The sequence below is a fragment of the Sus scrofa genome, chromosome 1 (assembly GCF_054392235.1).
Source record: "Sus scrofa isolate SSC_HxYL_T2T_F1_AM1 chromosome 1, Sscrofa_HxYL_maternal_Yorkshire_Landrace_v2.0, whole genome shotgun sequence".
Taxonomy (NCBI): Eukaryota; Metazoa; Chordata; class Mammalia; order Artiodactyla; family Suidae; genus Sus; species Sus scrofa.
This window is the reverse complement of record NC_139383.1, coordinates 28,704,669-28,728,444: the sequence shown is the minus strand read 5'-3', so window position 1 is coordinate 28,728,444 and position 23,776 is coordinate 28,704,669. Positions and strand designations below refer to the sequence as shown.

Genomic DNA, 23,776 nt, shown 5'->3' with positions numbered 1-23,776 from the left:
AAAAAGCAAGTAGTGACTAGAGCCAGTTAAGAAGACGGGTTTAGTTCTTTTTGGTGGAGGAGGTCCTGGCATGGCGGAATGTTCTATTCTACTTCATCTCTCAAAGGCACCTGGGGTATCATGGTATTATTTGTGTCAAAAGGAAAAAAAAAATTCCAAACGAAAAATTAAAATTCAGGTAATAAATGAAAAAAGGACAATGAATACATTAAGAAGAGCGAGAAAGAACTGAGAAGCACGGGACAAAAGTGGTTTTGTTCTCAGGCTCATCTATACTTGTCTGAAGAACACTGTACTACATGATGGTGCCAGAGGATCAAACTATCGTCTGTAACCATTTATTGACAGAGACGTTCCAACTTGGAACGTCAGGAACACATCTTTCTCTGTGACAGAGGCCTGAGGAAGTCTTATTTCCCTCCCCTACTGTCCAGCACTCTCCTAGACCCAAGCATTCATGGCAGTGCTTAGAGCAGGAGGAAGTGCAGAGAGGTGGGCCAGAAACTGGGGTTAGAGATGAGGATGGAGGCACGCAGGGCTCCCGCCTCAGCCATACTGAAATCCTGGCCCACTCGCCTTCATTCCTTCCTCAGGCCTGAGGAGTAGCTCTTCTTTGCAGTCAAACTTACAAATATCCCACTTTGTTAACTTTTTGGATAGACGTTTTCCTACTTATCTCTCAATATTTTCTTCTGTTAAACCCTGTAGGGAAAATAAGGGGACACTGACACAAAGGATGAAAATTAGGTAATATTATATTTCTGTGAAGATCAGACTTCACCTGTCCTGGGGCCCAGAGGAGAGTGAGTAATGAGCAGACCTGTGATTCTACCAAGAGGTTATGGAGAAGGGGCCAAGGTCAACTGTCAGCAAGCTGGGGACCACAGGGGAGAGGAGAAAGACAGAAGAACAAACTTAGTTTTGGAGTGAAGAGGCAGAAGGAGAAGAGCTCAGAAAAAGCCATCAAAAAGGAACCACCAACTCGAGTCACAATCTGGGAACCAAGTGTTTGGGGACTGTCGGTATAAACTAAGTATTCTAAAACTTATTGGCTCCTAAGTTATGACTATATTAGGAGCCACCATTTAATAATCCAACTGGGAAAACATAACCAAAGACCAACAATACCTAAATTATTAGGCATTAGATTTTGTTCCTAATTCACCTGAGTCATTCTGAGATTAGGGCACTACTGGAAACATTAATACCATTATGTCTCATGACTTCATGAATATTTGGTTCTATTATTTTCTCATTTAATTAACATGGGAATCTGCCATCAGCCTACTGGGTGAAACGAAACACCTGCCAGGTTACACTTTTCTGAGTTCTAAAATGTACAAAAAAACTAGAAATGTAAACACAGGTGCTTCAGGAAAGCCTACAGGAATGAAATAAATTTCAAAATTTGGTAAAATAATCAAATGAGTAATTTTCCATAATTGCTAATCTTCAATTTTTAATATTAATGAATAAAATTTACATAATGTTGTAGCTGCTCTTTTAGTAGCATATTTACTAAAGGATAACTGGAACACACACTATACCCATGTACTTTTTAATGATTATATTGATGATTAATTCCACAAACACCAGTCTCTTCCAGAACCCTATATATGGTTACCAAACATGCTGAATTAATTACTTGGATTTATTACAAATAGAAAAATACAGTCAATTTATCCATGAGGAAAATATTAATTATCAATACAATTCAAATATAGTTTAATACTGTTTTTACTGTCTTAAAAAGTATTACCAAATCTTTCTCATAGTAGGAAATGATGAATTGTATGGAGCATTTCAAAGATTTATTATACAGAAAGGATAAGAAACAAGAATATGCCTAGCAAAGAGTAGGATATACGCTAGTCAATATCATCTTATGAATTTTCAAGTGGGAGCCAGCAACTGATGTGTATTTTATACATACAAATACTATACACAAAGATTAAAAGGGAAATTTGTCTTCCTCCTATATTATCTTCTGTAATTATTTTTAATATAGTGAATATATACCGTAATTATTAAATGCCTTTTGCTGTCTGGTAGTAATTGAAGAGGGATAAAAAATTAGATTTCACTTCTATAGTAATAAAGCATAGTAATCCACAAGAGAAATGAAGCATAATGACCTACTTTCACTATTACAAAACATTCATTCTAGACAATAATGCTACTCATTTTTAAAAGGGTGTAGATCAATTTGCATAAAGATTTACAGTGCTTTATCAAAAGTATAAAAGTATTTTTAAATTAGAAAACATTATATTCATAACATTACTATAAACAAATACCTGTAAAAAAGATACAGTATTTTACTTTCTTATATCTTGGCAAAATTGGTACTTTTCCTTCATTAATTGGAAAACACAAGGTTGATTTTTTTTTTAAAGAGATATAATTCTTGGCAAAAGGTAGGTTATGAGAGCTTTCTACAATGGCACTTTGTGTCAGTATTAACTGTAGTTTCTTAACAGTTTTAACAATGCAGAAACAGACTGCCTTACCGTTGGTGCTGTGTCTACATGATGGTTACAAGGCTTCCTTTCTGTGCTGATAATCCCTGTGAAAAGAAAAGCTTGTGAATATTTGCTTATTATACCTATACATTTTATTTTGAAAACATTTATGCCAGCAAGACATAACTCCTACAGCTTGCAAGAAAAAAGCCTCGTTTGGATGGCAGGATCCTTTAAAGTGTTACCATGAATTCTTTGGTCAGGAACAGTTGGAGAGTTTAGCTAAGAGATCCAACGCAAGGTGAGCTAAGCCAATTTTCCCAATTCAGGTGGCGTCCAGCAATAGCACAAGATGTGTGCTAATTCTGTTCTCAGCTCAAAAATTATACCATTATCTCTGCTCTGCTGCATTTCTTCCATGAAAGTTTTACTTCTGACTTGAGGTCATCAAGTTTTCATGAAGAAATGTCACAAAGTCTATGAAAGGAATTGCTTCTTTATTTTCTCAAAAAGAATAAATAAATTTATTTTAATTTCTCCTTGATCATCTGACTTCCTACTATGACAGAGTCTGCTATTTATTCAATCACCATGGAGTACCTGAGTAAAAAAGATCCCTGGATTCTCTCTTTTAAAATGACAATATAGACTGTTAGACCTGAGGAAAATCATTCTATCATGTATGGATTTATGTTTTTGTTCCCAGTGTGCTCTATTGCATTTCTTTGTAATCAACAGCTTCTAAGGATGTAACACATTGCATCTCATCTTTGAACGATATCACTTCAAAGTCAGACTCAAGTTTAAAATGAACACAGGTGTGGATCTCATTTACTTTCCAATTTCTGCCAATCAGCAAACCAATATGCAAGTTATGCTATTACTTTGCTCAAATAATGCTAAAGGCTGTCGCATGCAGGGGTGGTTAGATGTGAGACTTGCAATGTACTGTTAATAGTGAATAGCACAATTCCTAGTTGAAACAAAACACTAGTTCCTCTCATTTACAGGCATTTAATTCATTTTTCTTAAAGTATAATAAGGGCTTAAGTGAGAACAACAACAAAAAAATCACTTTTTAATTTTTTTTTTATTTTTTTGTCTTTTTGCTATTTCTTGGGCTGCTCCCACGGCATATGGAGGTTCCCAGGCTAGGGGTGGAATCGGAGCTATAGCCGCCGGCCTACACCAGAGCCACAGCAACTCGGGATCCGAGCCGTGTCTGCAACCTACACCACAGCTCACGGCAATGCCGGATCGTTAACCCACTGAGCAAGGGCAGGGACCGAACCCGCAACCTCATGGTTCCTAGTCGGATTCGTTAACCACTGCGCCACGATGGGAACTCCAAAAAATCACTTTTTATCACTTTGTAAGAGTATATTCAAAATGAACAAAGTACTATGAAACATGATTTTTAAAAAACATAATTTTTGTTTCATGTAAAAACTACTCTCAACATCTACTGTTAGCCAGTGAAGTTTAAAAAGCTATACTGCCTTTATTCAATCAACTAATATTTAGTTATAAGTGGCTATTTGGCATTCACTGATAAAAGATAAATTATAAAGGATAAACGATGATTTCCGACCTTAAGAGTCTGGTAAAGCAGATGTCCTTTTTTTGAAGAAATACTACACACCAAGTTAACAGATCTGTAATAAAGTCTTTTAAGTAATTTTGATGGAAAGATATTTTTAAGCACAGATAACAAACAATGGCCTTGAATAAAATAATTTGTAAAAATCCAAGTAAAACATAAATTGAAAACATCCAAATAATGCCGATTCTTATTGTAAGATTTTAATAACATTGGAGCATTCAGAAAAAAATGGTAAACCCCCCACTTCTCCAGCCCCTGCATTCCTACAACCCTCTCGAGTTGCAATCACTAAGAATGGTCTGGCATGACACATAGGCTTTTTTTTTTTTTTTGTCTTTTTTTAGGGCCTCACCCATGGCATATGGAGGTTCCCAGGCTATGGGTCAAATCTGAGCTCTAGCTGCTGGCCTATACCACAGCCACAGCATCGCCAGATCCAAGCTGCCTCTGAGAACCATACCACAGCTCACGGCAATGCTGGATCCTTAACGCACTGAGTGAGGCCAGGAATTGAACCTACATCCTCATGGATACTAGACAGATTCTTTTCCACTGAGTCACAATGGGAACTCCCCCCGACATGTTGGCTTTTAAATGAGAGTGGTCATACCACCGGGTTTAGAAAATAGCAAGACCTTACATATGTGATCTCACTACTATAATTTGACTGCTCTAAAACTGGCCCAGGGTGATTACTGATTTTAAAATTTTTATCCAATTAGAAAATAATTTCAAAATGACAAAAATAAAAAACTAGAAAACCCCAAGTCTATATTCTTAGCTTATAAAAGTACCCCCCAAAATTACATATGTTACAGTTTCGCTTTCAGGACAAGAATGTGCTGAAAACTAGAACTTTAAAATGGATTTTCTAAAGACATAAGCTTAGTTTTAAATTGAGATTGCCTACTGAAATAATATCATTTGGAAGTATAATCATACATGTCTGTTCCAGCTTTCAAAGAGAATGTACAGAAAGGAATAAGCTTAAGGAAAATCACCCCCAAATAGATTTTATTTTAAGTACATTTTACCTAAAAAAAAAAAAAATCCATATTTAATTTCACTTTTACCTGGTCAAACATTCCAGATGTTCCTGTGAAAGCATTTTTTGCATGGGATTAACATTTAAGTTAGTAGACTTGAGTTGAGTAGATTGCCCGCCCGCCAGAATGTGAGTGGGCTTCATTCAATCAACTGAAAGCCTTAAGGATGAGACTGAGCTCACCTGAAAGAGGGAATCATGTCATCAGCCTGCCTTCACCATGGTCTAAGTATGTCTTTGTTATAAGTGATCTTTCTTGGAACTGGGAAATCCTTTAACCTGTAGAATCTTATCGCTGAAATTTTATTGTTTAATTCTACAGCTCATTTTATTTTTACCTTCATGATTTTTATCTTTTGAGAATGGTTCCACTTAATCTTCTAGGTGAGTATCTTCTTTTTCACCTTGTCTATGATTTTAACATTTCAATCTTCTTTCGTTCCTTTCCAGAGGCCTACAAAGACGGAGGCAAGAGGGCTAGCAAGCCTGGGACAGGATCTCAGAAGATGAAGTACTTTTCCTGGCGTCTCTGGGCCAGGGTGTCAGGGAACGGGTGGGAGAGTGGGAGGGCTGTGTCCTCTTTGGTGCTGAGCAAGGACCTGTGCATGGAAAACAGGCCTCTTCCCAATGTGTGGGCAGAAAATGGGTTTTTCAGTGTCCCACTGAGGGGTCTCAGCCAGCAGAAGCTATAAATCCTCTGGGTAACCGGCTATTATCTGTCAGTTTAATGTTGGTAGTATATCACGGGCCTGACAGACCTTAGAGACTACAATGGACCTTAAAAAGGGCCTATAAGCCAAGGGGCCCATCCACCTGGAGGAGTCTGCTTCCAGGACCAGCTATTGGGAGATGGCTGTAACCTGCAACTGATGAGACTTGGGAGGAGACACTTACTCCTGGGCCTCAGCAGGGGGGTAACAGCTGGGCAAGTTTGCTTTCATTTTTTTTTTTTTTTTTTTTTTTTTTTTCTACAACTCAGACTTCCAGCAGCATAGCTGGGACCACAACCATGAGCATGCAAAGAAAACTAACTCTTATAAGGAGTTTCAGTAACTTGAAGATGAGCAAATAACCTTATACAACTGTTAGTGCCACTGACAACAATGGAAACATTAAGAGCATCTCTTAAGAGAAAACAAACAAAAAATTCAACAGCTATTAAGAATTTTAAGGTAGTTAATAAATAACAGAGATAACCGCATTTTAAAGGGAGGAAATAGTGGCTTTCAGAAAGTAAATCAGGAGATAGGACCCACAGACAAGGAGCCACGGTACCATTACTAAAACCCATGCACCTAAGTCACAAACCCTCCAGACTCACTTGAGTGCGTGTGTGCGTGCGTGTGTGTGTGTGTGTGTGTGTGTGTGTGTGTGTGCTTAGCCCTTGTGGTCATCTGATTTAATTAATCTTTGTATCCGCAGTGCCTGGTCCAAATGCCTGAAACAAAGTCCTTAAAATCGACTCAAATATTAACTGAGTGAATTAACTTATGCCTTAGGCACTAGGTTTGTATGCTGCAATGCACTGTTCCTGTGTGTATTAGTCATCAGAATGTTTGAGTTAATGTTCTGGGATTGTTCTTAAAAATTTTTTTGTTTGTTTTTTTTGCCATTTCTTGGGCCGCTCCTGCGGCATATGGAGGTTCCCAGGCTAGGGGTCGAATCAGAGCTGTAGCTGCCAGCCTACGCCAGAGCCACAGCAATGCGGAATCCGAGCTGTGTCTGTGACCTACACCACAGCTCACGGCAACGCCGGATCATTAACCCACTGAGCAAGGGAAGGGATCGAACCCGCAACCTCATGGTTCCTAGTCGGATTCGTTAACCACTGCGCCACGACGGGAACTCCTTAAAAATGTTAATTAAAGGAATCCCTGTTGTGGCTCAATGGTAACAAACCTGACTAGGATCCATGGGATGAGGTTCGATCCCTGGCCTCACTCAGTGGGTTAAGGATCCAGTGTTGCCTTGAGCTGTGTAGTGTAGGTAGCAGATGCAGCTCGGATCTGGCATTGCTGTGGCTGTGGTTAGGCCAGCAGCTACAGCTCCGATTTGACCCCTAGTCTGGAAATTTCCATATGCCACAGATGCGGCCCTAAAAAGACCAAAAAAAAAAAAAAAAAAAAAGACATTAATTAACTACTTCCTTTGGTAATGTTTCTAAATCTACTATAAAACTGAAATATAATATTAAAAAAATTTCCTAATTTTCCAGACATTAATATACTCCAGAGAAGAAAATGAAGAAATTTTATGTTTCTTAGGTATTTTATTTTGTGGAGAATTAGAACATGACAATTAATTGAACAGCAGAATAATACATTTTTTAGTCCTTAAACTCTCCCAACCTTCAAGTTGGGGCCATGATCAAAGGAAAGAAAGGAAGAAAATCAGATTTATTGCAAAAACAAAGCAGGTGGGAATATGTGCCAAGTCCTGAAGCCAGAACACATACCCAGCAATCTTATCATCACCAAATTATGGGCTACCCACTAAGCACAAGGTGCTGTGCAATGGACAGGAGAACCTTTATCCTCCCTTCCATGAAAACGTCTAAAGCATCATTTGTTTCAGGCAACACTGTAAAATTGAGCTTTAGAAATTGCCATGAATCTCTATATAGGGTACAGGGAAAATTATGCTTTGATTATCTATGTCTAGGAAAATATGAAATATAGCGTATTATTTTTCAGGAAAATACAGAATTTTAAAAGGCAAAGATCTTTCCTGACAAATTTAATATAAAGATGTCTGTATGAAAATTGCAAGCTCTTCTCAGGAGCTAGAAAAAAAGCAAAACTGTTACTCAGATGACAAAATTTATACACAGAAAGTCCAAAAGAATCAATGCGAAAACTAACACAACCAATAACAGAATAAATCAGAAAGCCAGCACAATCTGAAATTTAATATACAAAAATCAACAGCCTTTATATATTCAAACAGCAACCAGTTAGAAGCTATAATGAAAAAGAATACCCCATTTATACCATTATTATAAAAAAGAAAATACTTGAATAAATACAAAAATGCACAAAGCAGTATGAAGAAAATGTTGAAATACTTTTGAAAGTCATAAAAGTAGTCTTGAACAAATGGAAAGACATTCCTTATTCTAAATAAGATAATGTAAAATCACACAAATGAAATGATAACATATGAATTTAATGTGGTTCCAATGAAGAACTTTTTTGCCCCAGCACTAGACATGATTCTAAAATTCATGCAGAAGAATATGCAAGAACAGCTAGAAAGATCCTGGGGGAAAAAAAAAGGGCAATGATTGCAAATGAACACTACTAAGTATCAATATACACTGAAGAAAACCTCTGTAATTAAAACAATGTGGGGATGACACATGAGTAGACATGTACACCAACAAAATGTATTTAAAATGTTCAGAGAAAGATCCAGGACTAAATATAACAATACTGACAGTGGAACAATTTGACATTATAGGCCACCTGATCAGATGCAAAAAAGCATGTATCACTTATAGTATTCTTGCCAAAAAAGTCTGGCCTGGATCAAATCACGATGAAATACATGAAGTCAGGGAACTATATCCAATTACTTGTGATGGAACATGATGGAAGATATTATGAGAAAAAGAATGTATATGGACAACTGCATCAATTTGCTGTATAGCATAAATTGACAACATTGTAAATCAACTATAATAAAAAAATTTTAGGAGTTCCTGTCGTGGCGCAGTGGTTGACGAACCCGACTAGGAACCATGAGGTTGCAGGTTCGATCCCTGCCCTTGCTCAGTGGGTTAACGATCCGGCGTTGCCGTGAGCTGTGGTGTGGGTCGCAGACGCGGCTCGGATCCTGCGTTGCTGTGGCTCTGGCATAGGCCTGTGGCTGCAGCTCCAATTCGACCCCTAGCCTGGGAACCTCCATATGCCGTGGGAGCGGCCCAAGAAATGGCAGAAAGAAAAAAAAAAATTTAAAAAGCAATGTAATACCATTAAAAGATTAAATACTTTCAGCCATGAAAAAACAAAACAAAACAAACAGACTCGCAGATGCAGAGAACAAACTAGTGGTTACCATGGGGCGAGAAAAGAGGGAGGGGCGAGATAGAGGCGGAGGATCAGGAGTTGCAAACTACTAGGTATAAGATAAATTAGCCACAAGGATGTATGGTATAGCACAGGGAACATAGCCACTATTTTAAAACGTTAAAAGGAGTACAATCTATAAAATATCCAATGACTCTTGGACATCTGAAACATATATTATAAATCAACTATACTTGAATTTAAAAAAAATTCTATGTTTGTTATGTTTTCAATAGCCTTTATTATTTTATTTTATTTTTTTGTCTTTTTGCCTTTTCTAGGGCGGCTTTGCGGCATATGGAGGTTCCCAGGCTAGGGGTCTAATCAGAACTGTAGACGCCAGCCTACGCCACAGCCATAGCAACGCAGGATCTGAGCCACGTCTGTGACCTACACCACAGCTCACAGCAATGCTGGATCCTTAACCCACTGAGCGAGGCCAGGGATCAAACCTGCAACCAGGTTCCTAGTCAGATTCGTTAACCACTGAGCCATGATGGGAACTCCCTCAATAGCCTTTAAATACTAAAATTTAAAGGGATAAAATAGATAGTAAGCATTTTAATCAAATACTTATATGGCAAAAGATAGCTATTCTAATGAGTTCTGCTTTAAAAAACCTAAGAGCTGGAGTTTCCTTTGTGGCTTAGAGTTTAATGGACCTGACTAGGATCCATGAGGATGTGAGTTTGATCCCTGGCACTGCTCAGTGGGTTAAGGATCTGGCATTGCCGTGAGCTGTGGTGTAGGCCACAGATGCAGCTGGGATCCAGAGTTGTGGCTGTGGCTGTGGCCGGTGGCTACAGCTCTGATTTGACCTCTAGCCTGGGAACTTGCATATGCCACGAGTGTGGCCCTAAAAAGCAAAACGAACAAAAAAACTCAGGGCTTGTCTCATACAAACTGAAGTAAAAATATTGGCTTTATCATACCTTTCCTAAAAATATTTTTATTATAAATTATGCACACATACATATGTGTATGTGTACAGACATACATACACATAACATAAAGACATACATCTATCTATCTATCTATCTATCTACCTATCTATGTAAAACCTGCTCCCTCCTCTCTAAACCAGTACTTATTTAGACACCCTCTCCTCATTTGGATTTTTCAAAGTAGGTTCCTAACTCAATTCCCTGATTTGTTCCATGAGTCTTCCAATGACATCCCACACTGCCAGAGTGATTTTTCCAAAGAGAAAATTGCTACCTTGTCATTCTATAGCTTAATCTTTGGGATAACAATCCTTTTCCTCAACTGTTTAACTCGAACTGCGTAACTTGAAATGGCGCACAGAGCCATTCAGGCATCCCTTAAAGTTCAGGTCGAGCATCATGTTCTCCAGGAAATACCACGTGGTTTTCTTCTCCTCACCCTCTTCTGACTTAGACACCCCTCTCCATCTCCCTCTCTCAGTATTCCTGTGCAATGGCCTATTACAGCATTTTCCTCACTATATTTACTAAAACTGTATTAGCTGCTTGGGTCACGTAGTTCATCTTCAATAAATGTATGCTGAATGACTGAATACATGAATAAAAAAAATGAGAATTATAAAAATAGCAAAATAGCAAAATAGGCTATAGAGTCTCCACTGGTACAGTCATATTCTACATATTTTTCTAAATATTCATCTAAAATCGAATTTTTAATAAATGTGGACCTTAAATGTGGTTTATCCTCATTTAGCCTAGTAAAATGTTAACATTTATTTCATACTGGATTTTTCAGGATACTATGGGAAGCCCTCTATTTACTGGGTACATATTTCAAAGATTTCACATGGAAAATATTCTTTGAAAACTGCACTTTTCATTCATTATACGAAAAAAACTTCTTCAAACTCAGAAACATCAAAGGCTAAGGGCCTTGAGTTTGGATGTCTACACAGACCACAGAGGTAATGCAGTGAATATTCAAACCACAAATTAGTTGGTTTTCCTGCGTCAGTCATGGAAATGAGTGGTGAACTACTCACTAGGAGTATGTAAACATGAATGAGTGGGTAAGACACTAGGAAGCGAGGCAAGGGGCCCCTAAAATTTGAGCCTGGTAAACTAATGCTCATGTGAAAAGGACAAAGCAAGCAGGGAAAACTGGGTAGCTACATGGTGGAGAACACAGAAGACAACATGACTCCTGCTTTCAGACCACCACCAAAAATGAGTATAATTCAGTTTTTCCTGGCTTCAGTTATGTTTCACACCTGCTGGTAAGATTTTCTGGGTTATGCTAAGTTCCAATGATCTGTGCTATTTATTCCAAAATACTAGTCAAAAATTAAATTTGCTGATACAATGAATATATAAAGTTAGCATTTCTTCAACTGACTTTTAAACTGATACCAACAACTACATATGATTTCTAGTATTTGATCAATTTCTTAATGAACAAGAGACTAAAGTCTGCTCCAATCTTTTGTGACATGCTCTAGTCAGTCTGAGTACAGTCAGTATGTTTCCAACAAAATCATGACAGATATATACTATATAGATGAAGACAAAATAATTCTGTGTGTCCAATACTTAAAATATAATTTAGTATTTCTAAATCCTTAACACTGATATTAATTACTTGAACAATGTTATAGGATATCTTGCAAATCACAAGTACAGCTACAAAACAGATGAAAGGTATGATAATATAATTCAGGTATTTCTTTTTCATTCAGATTTGTTATTGCAGTGAAGAATTAAAAAAAAAAAAAAGGTATTTAGCACCAAAAGAAGCTTTCTATATTTGCCTGTGTTCTCAACTGTTTCCTTTACTGCCTTTTTTGGTAGCAAATATCCAAGCTATCAAGTCATCCTAATGGTTCTTAGTCTCTTCAACAGCCTCTTCCAGCTTTATTGCGCTCACTCCTGTGGATTCAAAGACTACACATATGCCACTGACTCCTTAATCTATACTTATGCTCCACACTTACATTTCAAAGGAAGCAGTCCAGTTCCTGGCACAGGGCTTGACTCATAGTAGGTCATTTAATAAATAAGGTTCAAGTAGATGAGTCAGCTACTTGATGTCTCACACCAGATGACTGTCAGGCATCTCAAACTCAATAGATCCAAAAATGCAATTCATTACCGTTATCCCAATATTTCTATACTTCCCTATTTTTGTTAATGGATTGCCATCCATTCACTGAAATTAGAATCCTTAGTTATCCTCAAATTCTACCTCTCTGTCCCTTACCATTCACATTTCAAATTTCCAATACTTTAATGATTTAACATCTCTAGTTTCTTACTTCAGTCTTGTTCTTCTACCTCAATCATTAAAATAGCCTTTTAACTGGCCTTCTTAGCTGGACTGACCTAATACCTTTTATAATAAACAGTCTTCTCATCTTATAACAATTACTTCATTTATTTATTTACTTATTTTAACAATTTATTTATTTATTTATTTTAACAATTACTTTAAATACTGCCTTCTCTAGCAGGATTGTTTGTCACTACATCGTATCTACTCCCCAGGACATTTTGTTCATATTTTTAATTATAGCAAGTACCAAACTGTACCATTCCACTCACCTCTCCCTTTAAAAAATTGCTTTCTAGTGAATACTGCCAGTGTTGAAGACAGGGTGGCACTCTGCATTTTATTTTTATCAGGTTCTGTATGGTCTGGCCCCTCGCTACCTCTCTGTCCTTCTTCTCTTCCCCTTTGTTCCTGCACTCCTGACATACTGGCCTCTTCAGCTGTGCAAAAGACATACCAAGCACATTCCTGACTTGGGATCTTGTTTGGGTATGCTATTCTCCTAGACAACATGGCTTGTTTTCTTCTTCAAAATTTTGCTTAAGTGTCACCTTTTCTGTGAAGCTTTCCTTGACCACCCATTAAAAAGAGCAACCTCACTCGATCCCCAGTTCACCCTATTCCTCTTCCCTGTTTCATCAATTAGTCTACATTTATTTGCTTATTGTCTCTCCCTCCACTGGAAGGTAAGATGAAACAAGGACATGGATTATTATCTGTTCTGTTTACTGATACATGTACATAACACTTATAACAGTGCCTGGGACAAAGTAAGTACTCACTGGGTACTTACTGAATGTATGAATGAATCTTGCATTCCCAGTATCTGCATGTGCAGGAATGAAACACCCTTTAGAATTAAAAAACAAAAAACAAAAAAAAAGAAGAGATTTAACATGAGAAAAGATTTAATAGTGGAAAACTACTTTCATCTACTACAGTGGTATAGTATTGAGAATATAAGGTAGTGAGAACTCATGTTCCCAGGGCCGTCATAAAAGACACAATTTAAATTTTGGGAGAGATAATAAACTGAAATTCTGAACGTAAGTATGATGATTTAGATGTTCTCCTACAACACAAAGCAATGATAAGTCATTTTTAAAAATGTGATTATGCTGTCAAAGTTCAAAGAATATTAAGGAGTACATTAATGTACCTAACTGCTATAACTGTGCATCTATAACTGCCTTTAACATTAGCTTTTAAAGTGTTTTACTTTGGGAGTTCCCATCATGGCTCTGCAGAAATGACTCTGACTAGCATCCATGAGGACGCAGGTTCAATCCCTGGCCTCGCTCAGTGGGTGTGGTGTAGGCCGGCAGCTGCAGCTCTGATTTGACCCTTAGCCTGGGAACCACCATATGCCATAGGTGTGGCCCTAAAAAATAAATAAATAAAAATAAAAAAATAAAGTGTTTTACTTTTAACACTTTATTAAATCTTCACTTGGAAATATATATATTGAAAAGACTGAGATGATATTAAGTACCAAGCCACGTCATATTAATACAAAAATAAAAGAAAGAAGAGGAAAAAGAGGAAAATGAGGCCTCTTCCCCCCCAAACCCCCAAACTTTGTTGATTCTGAATTGGCCAAAATAAAAAACCTGCCCACTGCCTACTTTGCTCAGACAAATTTAATAGATTTGAAAGACTGGATTCCTTTCAAAAGCAGGGCAAGTATACACAACACACACACACAGTCGCTCACACACACTACAAAAGAAACTGATGTGCTTTCTATGTATTCACTCATTTATTCCCAGAATACCCCTGGGAGGCACATTTGAAAGATGTAACAACACAGCAATTAAGGCTACCATGTGACTTGTGACACATTAATCTTATAAAAGGCCAGCAACAAAATCCAGATTTCTAGTTCTAAGCTGTTATTTAGAGGCGTCCTAAATGGACAGTATTTGTTTTATATTGTAAAGACAACAGCAAATTAACACATTTAATCAGACTGATTCCTTTTTCTGTACTCCCTTAGTATTTTATGCTTATCTTCTGTTGAACTCACCCCATCATATTATAACTATTTCTTTGCCTGCTGGATTCCCAACTAGACTGGGAGGACTTCGAGGGCAGTCCTTTATCTTCCACTTCCCCAGGGTGTGGCAGAGTCCGTTGCACATAGTAAACTCTCCATCAACACTGGTTGACAAACTGTATGAATTAATTTTTCTCTTTAAATTTTTTTCTTTTTATGGCTGCACCTGCAGTATATGTAAGTTCCCAGGCTAGGGGTTAAATTAGAGCTGCAGCTGCCAGCCTACATCACAGCCACAGCAACAACAGATCTGAGCCACATCTGCCGCCTACACTGCAGCTTGCAGCCACGCCAGATCATTAACCCACTGAGCAAGGCAAGGGGTTGAACCTACATCCTTACAGACACTATGTTGGGCTTTTAACCCGCTGAGTCACAATGTGAACTCCAGAATTAATTTTTGATAAAGTATAAAAAGGTCTTTTATTTTTTAAGCTGAACAACTGATTCTTTTTAGAGTGCTTCTATTAAAATACAGTATTTCTGGCTTTGCGAAAAGAAAAAGATAGACACTAGTCAAAAATCATTCTCAATTTTACTCCTTATGAAATTATAGCTGGATTTTTTCCAGAGGACAAAACTGAGAAAAAAAGTAAATCGACTGAAATTAGAACAGTAGAATAACGTTCTACTTTTTACTTACCAAACATTTACAATGCAAAAAACTGCTTAAATTATTTAAAAAAAAAATGACCAGTCACTCCACTTAGTCATTTCTTAGTTTCCATATTTGTCATCAACTTTGCTCTTAGACTTGCAGAAAAACACAGAGGGTGACTCTTTACATTTTCATTCATTTTTCACTCAAGGAAAATGCTTCCTGAAAACACATGTTTAAAATTCTGGAAAATACAAATCAATTATTATCTAGACATATCATTACCAGAAGGTCTGGTTCTTCAACCTAATTTCCATTGTTAGTTGACATTTTCAATAAGTGATGGATATTCATTTCCAGAAAACATTACCAGTAAATTCTATGAGATCATGGTCTCTTCACTATCCAGACCAAACTGACTAAACCACAAATTGCAAAAGTACGCAGTTAGCTACTCTATGAGAAACCTTTAGGGCTATTCTGAGTGTAGTCTTAGAAAAGTATAATCTAACTGAGTAAGAGTAAATGAAAACTTCATTTAGATAGCCCTCTCCCTCTGAATTTCCAGGGCTTTCAGCAGACACAAACCCAAGTGTTTAAAAACTAAAGTCTTTCTTGTCACAGACTTAATTCACAAAAAAAGTTTTTTGGGACATATAAATTTACAAAGGAAATAAAAATTATTTTTATGATATAAATGGTATTTCAATTCCCCTCCCCCCCATGACCAGGGGAGGGGAAATAGAAGGAGCTGCTTCCTTGGTTCTAAGCTGTGCCCATCCTAAGCAAAATTAGTAAATAAAAAGTGATTAGTGGGTGTTCCCATCGTGGCTCAGTGGCTAACAATCTGACTAGGAACCATGAGGTTGCAGGTTCAATCCCTGGCCTTGTTCAGTGGTTTAAGGATCTGGTGTTGCCGTGAGCTGTGGTGTAGGCTGCAGACTCGGCTTGGATCCTGCATTGCTGTGATGCTGGCGTAGGCAGGCAGCTGCAGCTCTGATTAGACCCCTAGCCTGGAACCTCCATATGCCACGGGAGCAGCCAAGAAATGGTAAAAAGACCAAAAAAAAAAAAAAAAGTGATTAGTATTATTTGAAATTTATAACTTTCCACAGAACAACAGAAAATAAGACTGAAACGGACAGGGATATGAAACATGTGAAAAGGTGAATAGATATAAAAGGATACAGATAGATAAGGAAAGGAATTATAAAGGGAAGATATATAAAGGGAAGGAAGTAGTATATATGATTTATATGAAGTAAAGTTTATTCTACTTTAAACATGAATGAAAATATTTTTCATTATCAGAGATGTGGTCCACAGTTTGATATACAGATATATTCACTATGATACTGAAAAACTAAAAATAATAAGAGCTAGTAACTGAAGAAAGGCTTCAAAATTGTGGCATACTTATTGTCTTCAAAGTCAGGCATTAAATTTATTAGCAGAAAAAAAGGTACAGAAAATCTTAGAAGTACATATTTGGGAATATAGCCCACAGTATCCTTTTGTATGCCTGTCTTAAATGGAAAAACTGTCAGTTTCAGTTTGGGATTACAAAAATAGTAAAATGTGTGTTATGGCTGATATTAAACAATATTAAATCTACTCTTTCTCAAACTATAAAAAACAAACAATAAAGTTACACCTGGTCAAAAATAATTTTGCCTTTTTACAACCTCACTCTCACCTTGCCTGTTGCAGCCAATATAAAGTAGTTGTAATTCTTTCTTTAATCCTTACTTTGAGTGAATTGATTACTGATAGTATCAATCTTCCCTGGAGATGCAGCAGTAAATTACAAAACATTCACTATTTTCACCATGATTTGAATTATGTTTTGATAAGGAAGTTGAAACCTTCAAAGTCGCCTACTTTAGACTTGCATAATGAAAACTACTTTTGTCATGGAAATGTTTTAATAAGTATGCCTAGAAGTTATATTCTGAAAAACTATTTATGTACTAAAAAATATGGATTTTAACACAAGACATTCACTAAGTTTAATTCTAAGAGCATAGTGATTTTCCTTTCTATAATTTAGTGGGAAGTTAAGTAAATTTAAAATCAAAAGGTTCAGTGATTAAAATAGTTCTAAATATAGTCATAAAGATACTATCTATAACTCTTACTGCAGTGTAAGTCAAACATAGGTTGGTATTTTAAAACTTTCACTTGCAGTAAACACTTTCCTATACTCTATTTTCAAATGACGAGTCACTAAAATGAAATAACTTGTTCTAGGTCATAGAATAAGAAACAGAATCTGAATCTAAATTCAGGTGGTTCTAACTTCTTGGCTAAGTGCTACCAGAATGTCAGGTATTAATTTAAATATGGAAAATAAGAAACTTTTGGAGTCTCTATTCAAGTTAATCAATATCTCTTATTAGTAACATCTGCACAATCATGATGATGAAATACCATAAAATCTTCAGAATAATATATTCAGGAAAGTTGTAATATTAAAAGCATAATTCGTATTCAATTTAAAAAATGGACAATTCATTCTTTATATTTTAAGACCTGATTTGTCTGGTATCATAATCAAGATTTACATCAAAGTAGATTTTGTAGGTCTGAACTGTTCAATATAATAGCTACTGGCCACATGCGGCTATTTCCTTTAAATTAAAATGAAGTAAATCTAAAATACTTAGCTCTTGAGTCACATGAGCCACATTCCAAGTATTCAATAGCCACAGGAGGCTGGAGGCTACAGTACTGGATTGCGCAGGCCTAGAATTCACGTAAGAGGTCTGGGCTGAACACAGTCTGGGCTGAACACAGTCATTTGAGAATCACTGGTTTATGGGTTGTGTTTAAAGTCATGAGATCATCGAGGGAGTATATACAGGGAATAAAAAGAAGATCAGATTGCAGTGAAATAGTCTAAAAAGACATGGATGTAAAGAGGAAGAATCAGTGAAGGAGAATGAAGAGAAGTGGCTAACGAGATAAAAGAAAAACCAAGAATGTCATGGGCCCAAAAACCTATGTATTAAGAAGTGATCAAATGTGTCAAATGCTGCTGATAGGTCAAGGAAGATAAGGACAAAGAATTGACCATTGGGATCAGCAATGTGTATAGGTCTCTGGTAAGCTTTAAAAGAATGGAACAGAAATTTCAACAAATCTATAGAAGAGGAAAAGCCATTGGAAACATCTGTCTGAGAAGATTACGGTGGGCTCTGTAGATATAGCATCTACCTGACGATGAAACTCAGAGGAGCTGTAAACACAGAATCAGCATATTTGGTAGGGGGCAAAAGAAAACAAAGTCCAGGAGAAATAACCAAAGGTTCATGTGTAAAACACTTAGGCTGAAGGCCAAATAGGCTGCAGATCCCAAATAAAATGGATACTGCTGAGCATTAACCACAAGCAAAAGAATACATAAATACATAAATAAATAAATAAATATCAGTGACACTGTTTCTAAAAATTATATTGAATGAACTATCTAGAAAGAGTGAAGACTTCTAGAGTGGATACTGTTCTGCTTATTCTCATTCTGGTAATTAGTCTGACAGCCTGCCAGGTGGACTCATTTACCTTGCCTGTTTACCCTAAATATAAGCTGCCAGTTAATGTTTTAGTCTCATATATATATATAAAGTTTTCAACAGGCTTTCCACTCAGGTGATAAAATATTTAGTTTATAGAGTTATTTACACAACAATTATGGAGGGACACCAAAATTTTACCCACCCTTTCATTTCTAAAAAATAGACAGACACTAAGGAACATCACATATAAAGGAAAAGTCATTGGCACAAAAGAAAAATGTAGGATAAATTAACAGATGAAAAAATTGAACACAGGGGAGACATCAATTCAGAGACGAGAGCTTAGAGAGATTTAGTAAGAAGCAATGACATCCATAGAACTTTGATACCAGGGAATTAAAAAAAAAAAAAAAAAAAAAAGACCAGAAAGAAACCATAAAGATCAAATGGATGATTGGTGAACTAAGAAAGATTTAGACGAAAGAAATGAGAGGGCTCTGAGACTGACTCATTAGGAAAAGGAAAGGAGAAGGAGTCCATAGCTTCCATTTGAAACATGGTAATGCTATCATCAAGAGTAAAACATAAAAGATCCTTTCAGAAAACGCAACCTCACTCATGGCAATGATTACATTTCTGCCACATACGTGACAAAAAGTGGTTAGCTTACATCTCTTGCTCCACAAATTTAAGACTGAATATCTTTTTTGAGATTAGATTTCGTGTTTCAGAGACACATACATAGCTCTGTTTAACTTTGCCTAAACTCTCAGAAAGTTTATATTTGATCTTTTTTAAAAAAGACACCATAGGTAAATAACTTCTATAACTCTTCAAAATATAAAAAAGGCAAATTAAGAGGGTAATACATCAGTTGGAAAGCTTTGGAAAAGGAAAACATCAGAATATCTATAAAATACAAATGCAGTGATCTGTAATATACTCTGGCTATGTTAGAATGAAATGATGTAGTTTTCATTAAATCAGTGAGATCTCACTTTAATTTCTTATAGTTTATGGTTTTCAGTTGCTTTCTTTTTATTTTTCACTGACTATTAATATAAATATTTTACTTTTAAAGTTAATCCACTGGGCAAATACCACAGTATACTTTGAGAACTACGTATTTAGTTTAGCAGGTTCTTAACACACACACAAACTCAGACACACAAATGTGACTGAAAAAGAAGAAAAAAAGTTTTCTTTCTTTTTTTTTTTTTTTTTTTTGTCTTTTTAGGCCGTGCCCGAAGCATTTGGAAGTTCCCAGGCTAGGGGTCAAATCAGAATGCAGCTGCTGGCCTATGCCACAGCCACAGCAACAGCAGATCTTTAATCCACTGATCAAGGCCAGGGATCAAAACCACATCCTCATGGATGCTAGCTGAGATCCTTACTGCTGAGCCACAATGGGAACTCCAAAGTTTTATATTTTTAACACATGGAGAAAAGCCTGAAAATTTTAAGGGTAGAACATGATGTATTAATCATACAAAATAGCTTTTTACAAAAGCTCTATCAAATCAGCAGATTTAAACATGGAGAAATGCTTGCATTCATATTCTCTTCTCAGAGGCTATTAGGAGAAATTTCCTATCTCCATGGGGACTATAACACTAAATGCATATCCTTGTGCATGAAGAACCATTCATTAATGAAATTTACTAGAGTTGATAAAAATTTTGTATTAGGAAATGATAACTATATAGAATATATTCGTCAGTGTGGTTAGAAACACTTTACTAACACGAATGACTTTATAAAAAATTATTTTATATTGGAGTACAGCTGATTTACAATGTTGTGTTAGTTTCAGGTCTATACCAAAGTGATTCAGTTATACATATATACATTCTATTTCAGATTCTTTTCCCATAGAGATTATTACAGAATATTGAGTAGAGTTTGGATTAACATATACACACCAGTATATATAAAATGGACAATCAACAAGGACCTGCCATACAGCACAGCAACTCTACTCAAATGACATTTATTATTCAGGAAATATAGAGGCTTTTATTACAAATGAGGATAAGCTTTAATCTTCCATAAGTAGATTAACTCAGATCACTGGAGAATTACTTAGTAAAATCCTGATACTGGTTACTAAAATGCACCTCATTCCTTTAACGTACCAATAAAACATCAATTTTAGAGAATCCAATTAAGAAAAATCTAACAAATACAATTTCTTCTTTGTGGAAGGGGAATATAAAATAGTGATGTGTTAAAGAAAAAAAATCCATGTGATCAAGGTCCAGAAAAATTCAAATGTGAAAACAGTCCCAACTCTAGGGTTTCTGTGTTGACTGGTACTTATGCGGAAAGTCGAAGTTGTCAAAGTCAAGCGGGTTGTAGTAGATGATTTAAGTTTGAGATGTTTGAAAACCCTTCTCTAACTATTTCATCTTAATATCTTTCTTGGCATGCTTCTCAAAATTCTCTATCCATATCTGCCTCTCTGACATGTTCTTTTTTCCTACCATAATCACTTAACACATTCTATTAAATTATGTCTTAAAATAAGATTTCCTCCAATCCTTTGGCCAAAATGCAAACTGTATGATTTCAAACTTAAAAAAAAAAAAAATCAAAAACATCTCAAGTAAAATATCATGTTGTTTATTCTCACAGTATTTTATGGATTTCAAAGTATCAGAAATATCTTTCTGATCTTCACAATTCCATGAAGTAAAAAATTCATAGTAAGTAGAAAATAGAGACACAATTCTGGGAGAGAGAAAGTCAAGGTAACAGTGGGAAAGTGGCAGAATCAGAGCTCAGGCCCAGCACTTCTGACCTTCTCATCCAGTGCTTTTTCTACCAAAACATACATGTACTGAATTCAGAAAAGTAGTTGGTTAGTACTATAAAGATTATTTAGGGACATCTGTCTACAGAAAATCAGTTAATTTAACTGCAGATTATCAATGGTAGTGAATTAATTCCTTTCACCATTCCACACCTGAACTAAAGTCTTGAAATTCTGGAGGTCTGAAATCAGAATTCAGTGAAGCATTCTTCTCAATTCATAGATAAAGTTCATTAAGTAACACTAGCAGGAAGCTCTGCCAATTCTGACAGCATGAGAAAGTTGTTTGAGGAGTTCCCGTCATGGCGCAGTGGTTAACGAATCCGACTAGGAACCGTGAGGTTGCGGGTTCGATCCCTGCCCTTGCTCAGTGGGTTAACGATCTGGTGTTGCCGTGCGCTGTGGTGTAGGTTGCAGACGCGGCTCGAATCCCGCGTTGCTGTGGCTCTGGCATAGGCTGGCAGCTACAGCTCTGATTAGACCCCTAGCCTGGGAAACTCCATATGCCATGGGAGTGGCCCAAGAAATGGCAAAAAGACAAAAAAAAAAAAAAAAAAAAAAAAAAAAAAAGAAAGTTGTTTGAGCTCATTTTACCTTCCTTAAAATGGAAACTCCCTTCTACCATCACCTGTGTTTATTGAGCCATTCTAACCTAACTTTTGTCAAAATGTTTTCTTTTTCTCCCTTTGAAATACAAGAACCATCATATTTCCAGTTTAGATATAATCTATCTTCTACAACGGGTTTACATAAGGATATCACAGGATTTCTGGTGAAATTATGACCTATAAATAATAGATTTCAGTTACATTATTTAAAAAGTTTTGCATTTCTCTATTAGAAGTTAAAACCTTAAGAAATACTGATCTGTTAAAAACAATAAAATTAAAATTGAATCAGAAAAATAGCTCCTAATCTTAAGAACTGGTCAAGGGAAAAAGTGTATACTTGGCAAAGACATGCAAAATAAAAAGAAAAATATAGTTTTTCCAAATATTATTCAACATGTCGAAGCGCAAAAGTTAACTTGCCAGATCTCTCAACTAATATTGAAGTTGTCTGAATTATTTTATGATTTTGTTTAAATGAAATATCCTGACTGTTTAGATATGGTAATAAGTTAGATTAAACAAATGGTTGGCCATCAAATAATACATGATTATATGGTCTAATAAAGAGTGCAAACAAAATATGAAGACAGAAGCTATTATTTTTAACAATCTTGTTGCATTCTACCTCCCCAAACTCCAAGTCTACAATTTAAAAAGATGACACAAACATTATGTTTAACAGTCATATTAGCAAAAATGAATCATTTCATTTTGTGTCATTCTTCTAATCTATTAATACTAATTGAATCTAGTGCAATCCTGTGCAAAGATATACTGAGTACACAAAAATGAAAGATGATGTTCTTCAACTAGAGACATGCGAAGATGATGAGCACTTCCTGCTAGTTTCCACCCTCACAGCCGTGACTGATTTCATTTATTACTGAACGATCCACATGTTAAAATTTACTGCTATAATAAGGACTCTGGAGATGGCCAAATGGGATCTGGGATTCAGACCAACTATTACAGAACAAAATTTTCCTGCAGAGAATCTCTTGATTTGATTTGAGACTGAATCACTGGAACTAGTTTCACTGGAACTAGGCTTTAAGAAATCTAATAACTGGTGAACACAGAATTATATTTAAAGGTTAAATAAAAAGATAAGCTCATTAAGTTTCAGAAAATATCATAGGGACACCTTAGTTTTAATAACTACATCTGTTCGAAAGAGTACTGTTCAGGTTATCACAGATCTCTAAATCTAGTAAGAAAAGGTCATGCCCATGGCCAGAGGGTCCACCAGGCAGAATGGGAGGACCATGGGTCAGGAATGAAGGGGTGGCTCCAGGCACAGCCTCACCGAGGGTCCACTTCACCTCTGAGCTAGCGCTCCCCTGTAGGCAGAGGCAGAGGCAGCGTGGGGTGAGGGTGAGAACGAGTGAGGAAATCTGGCTCAAGGCAGAATTGCCACTAGTTACGTGAACTTGACACATCCCACTCCCTGCTTCTATTTCACCATAAAGGGATTGGCAGTCAAAGTTTTAAGGTCCTAGAGGCTCTCCAAAGAGTATCCTCTCTGTGATTTTAGGTTTACCCTACTTCTCTGAGTTTTCTTGAGACTCAAATGAAGATGCATATAAATTAATGTTCATACAAACAGAAGTTGCTGTTATTGTTTCGATAGATTTCCATTATTACACTAAGGAAGCCTGGAACAGTGGAGATGCAGTATAACATGCTCACTATATGGTGAGATGTTTATGAACTATAACCTACAATTTAACCTAAAAT

At 36.4% G+C, this 23,776-nt stretch overlaps 1 protein-coding gene across 44 annotated transcripts in view; it reads right to left on the bottom strand.

Annotated features, from left to right (window-relative positions):
• Window positions 1–23,776, bottom strand: part of AHI1 (Abelson helper integration site 1) — a 193,900-nt gene that overhangs the window by 71,907 nt on the left and 98,217 nt on the right. For 32 of the 44 annotated variants that reach the window (XR_014845552.1, XR_014845562.1, XR_014845561.1 and 29 more), the window contains one exon: window positions 2,511–2,566. Coding sequence is in view for 16 of the 44 variants with exons in the window: in XM_085025280.1 (XP_084881406.1) it covers window positions 2,511–2,566 (56 nt within the window). In the remaining 28 variants the exon portion in view is untranslated. Of the gene's footprint in view, window positions 1–2,510; window positions 2,567–13,240; window positions 13,298–23,776 lie in introns of all 44 variants that reach the window. The other 12 variants (XR_014845535.1, XR_014845582.1, XR_014845601.1 and 9 more) reach the window with 1 other exon arrangement.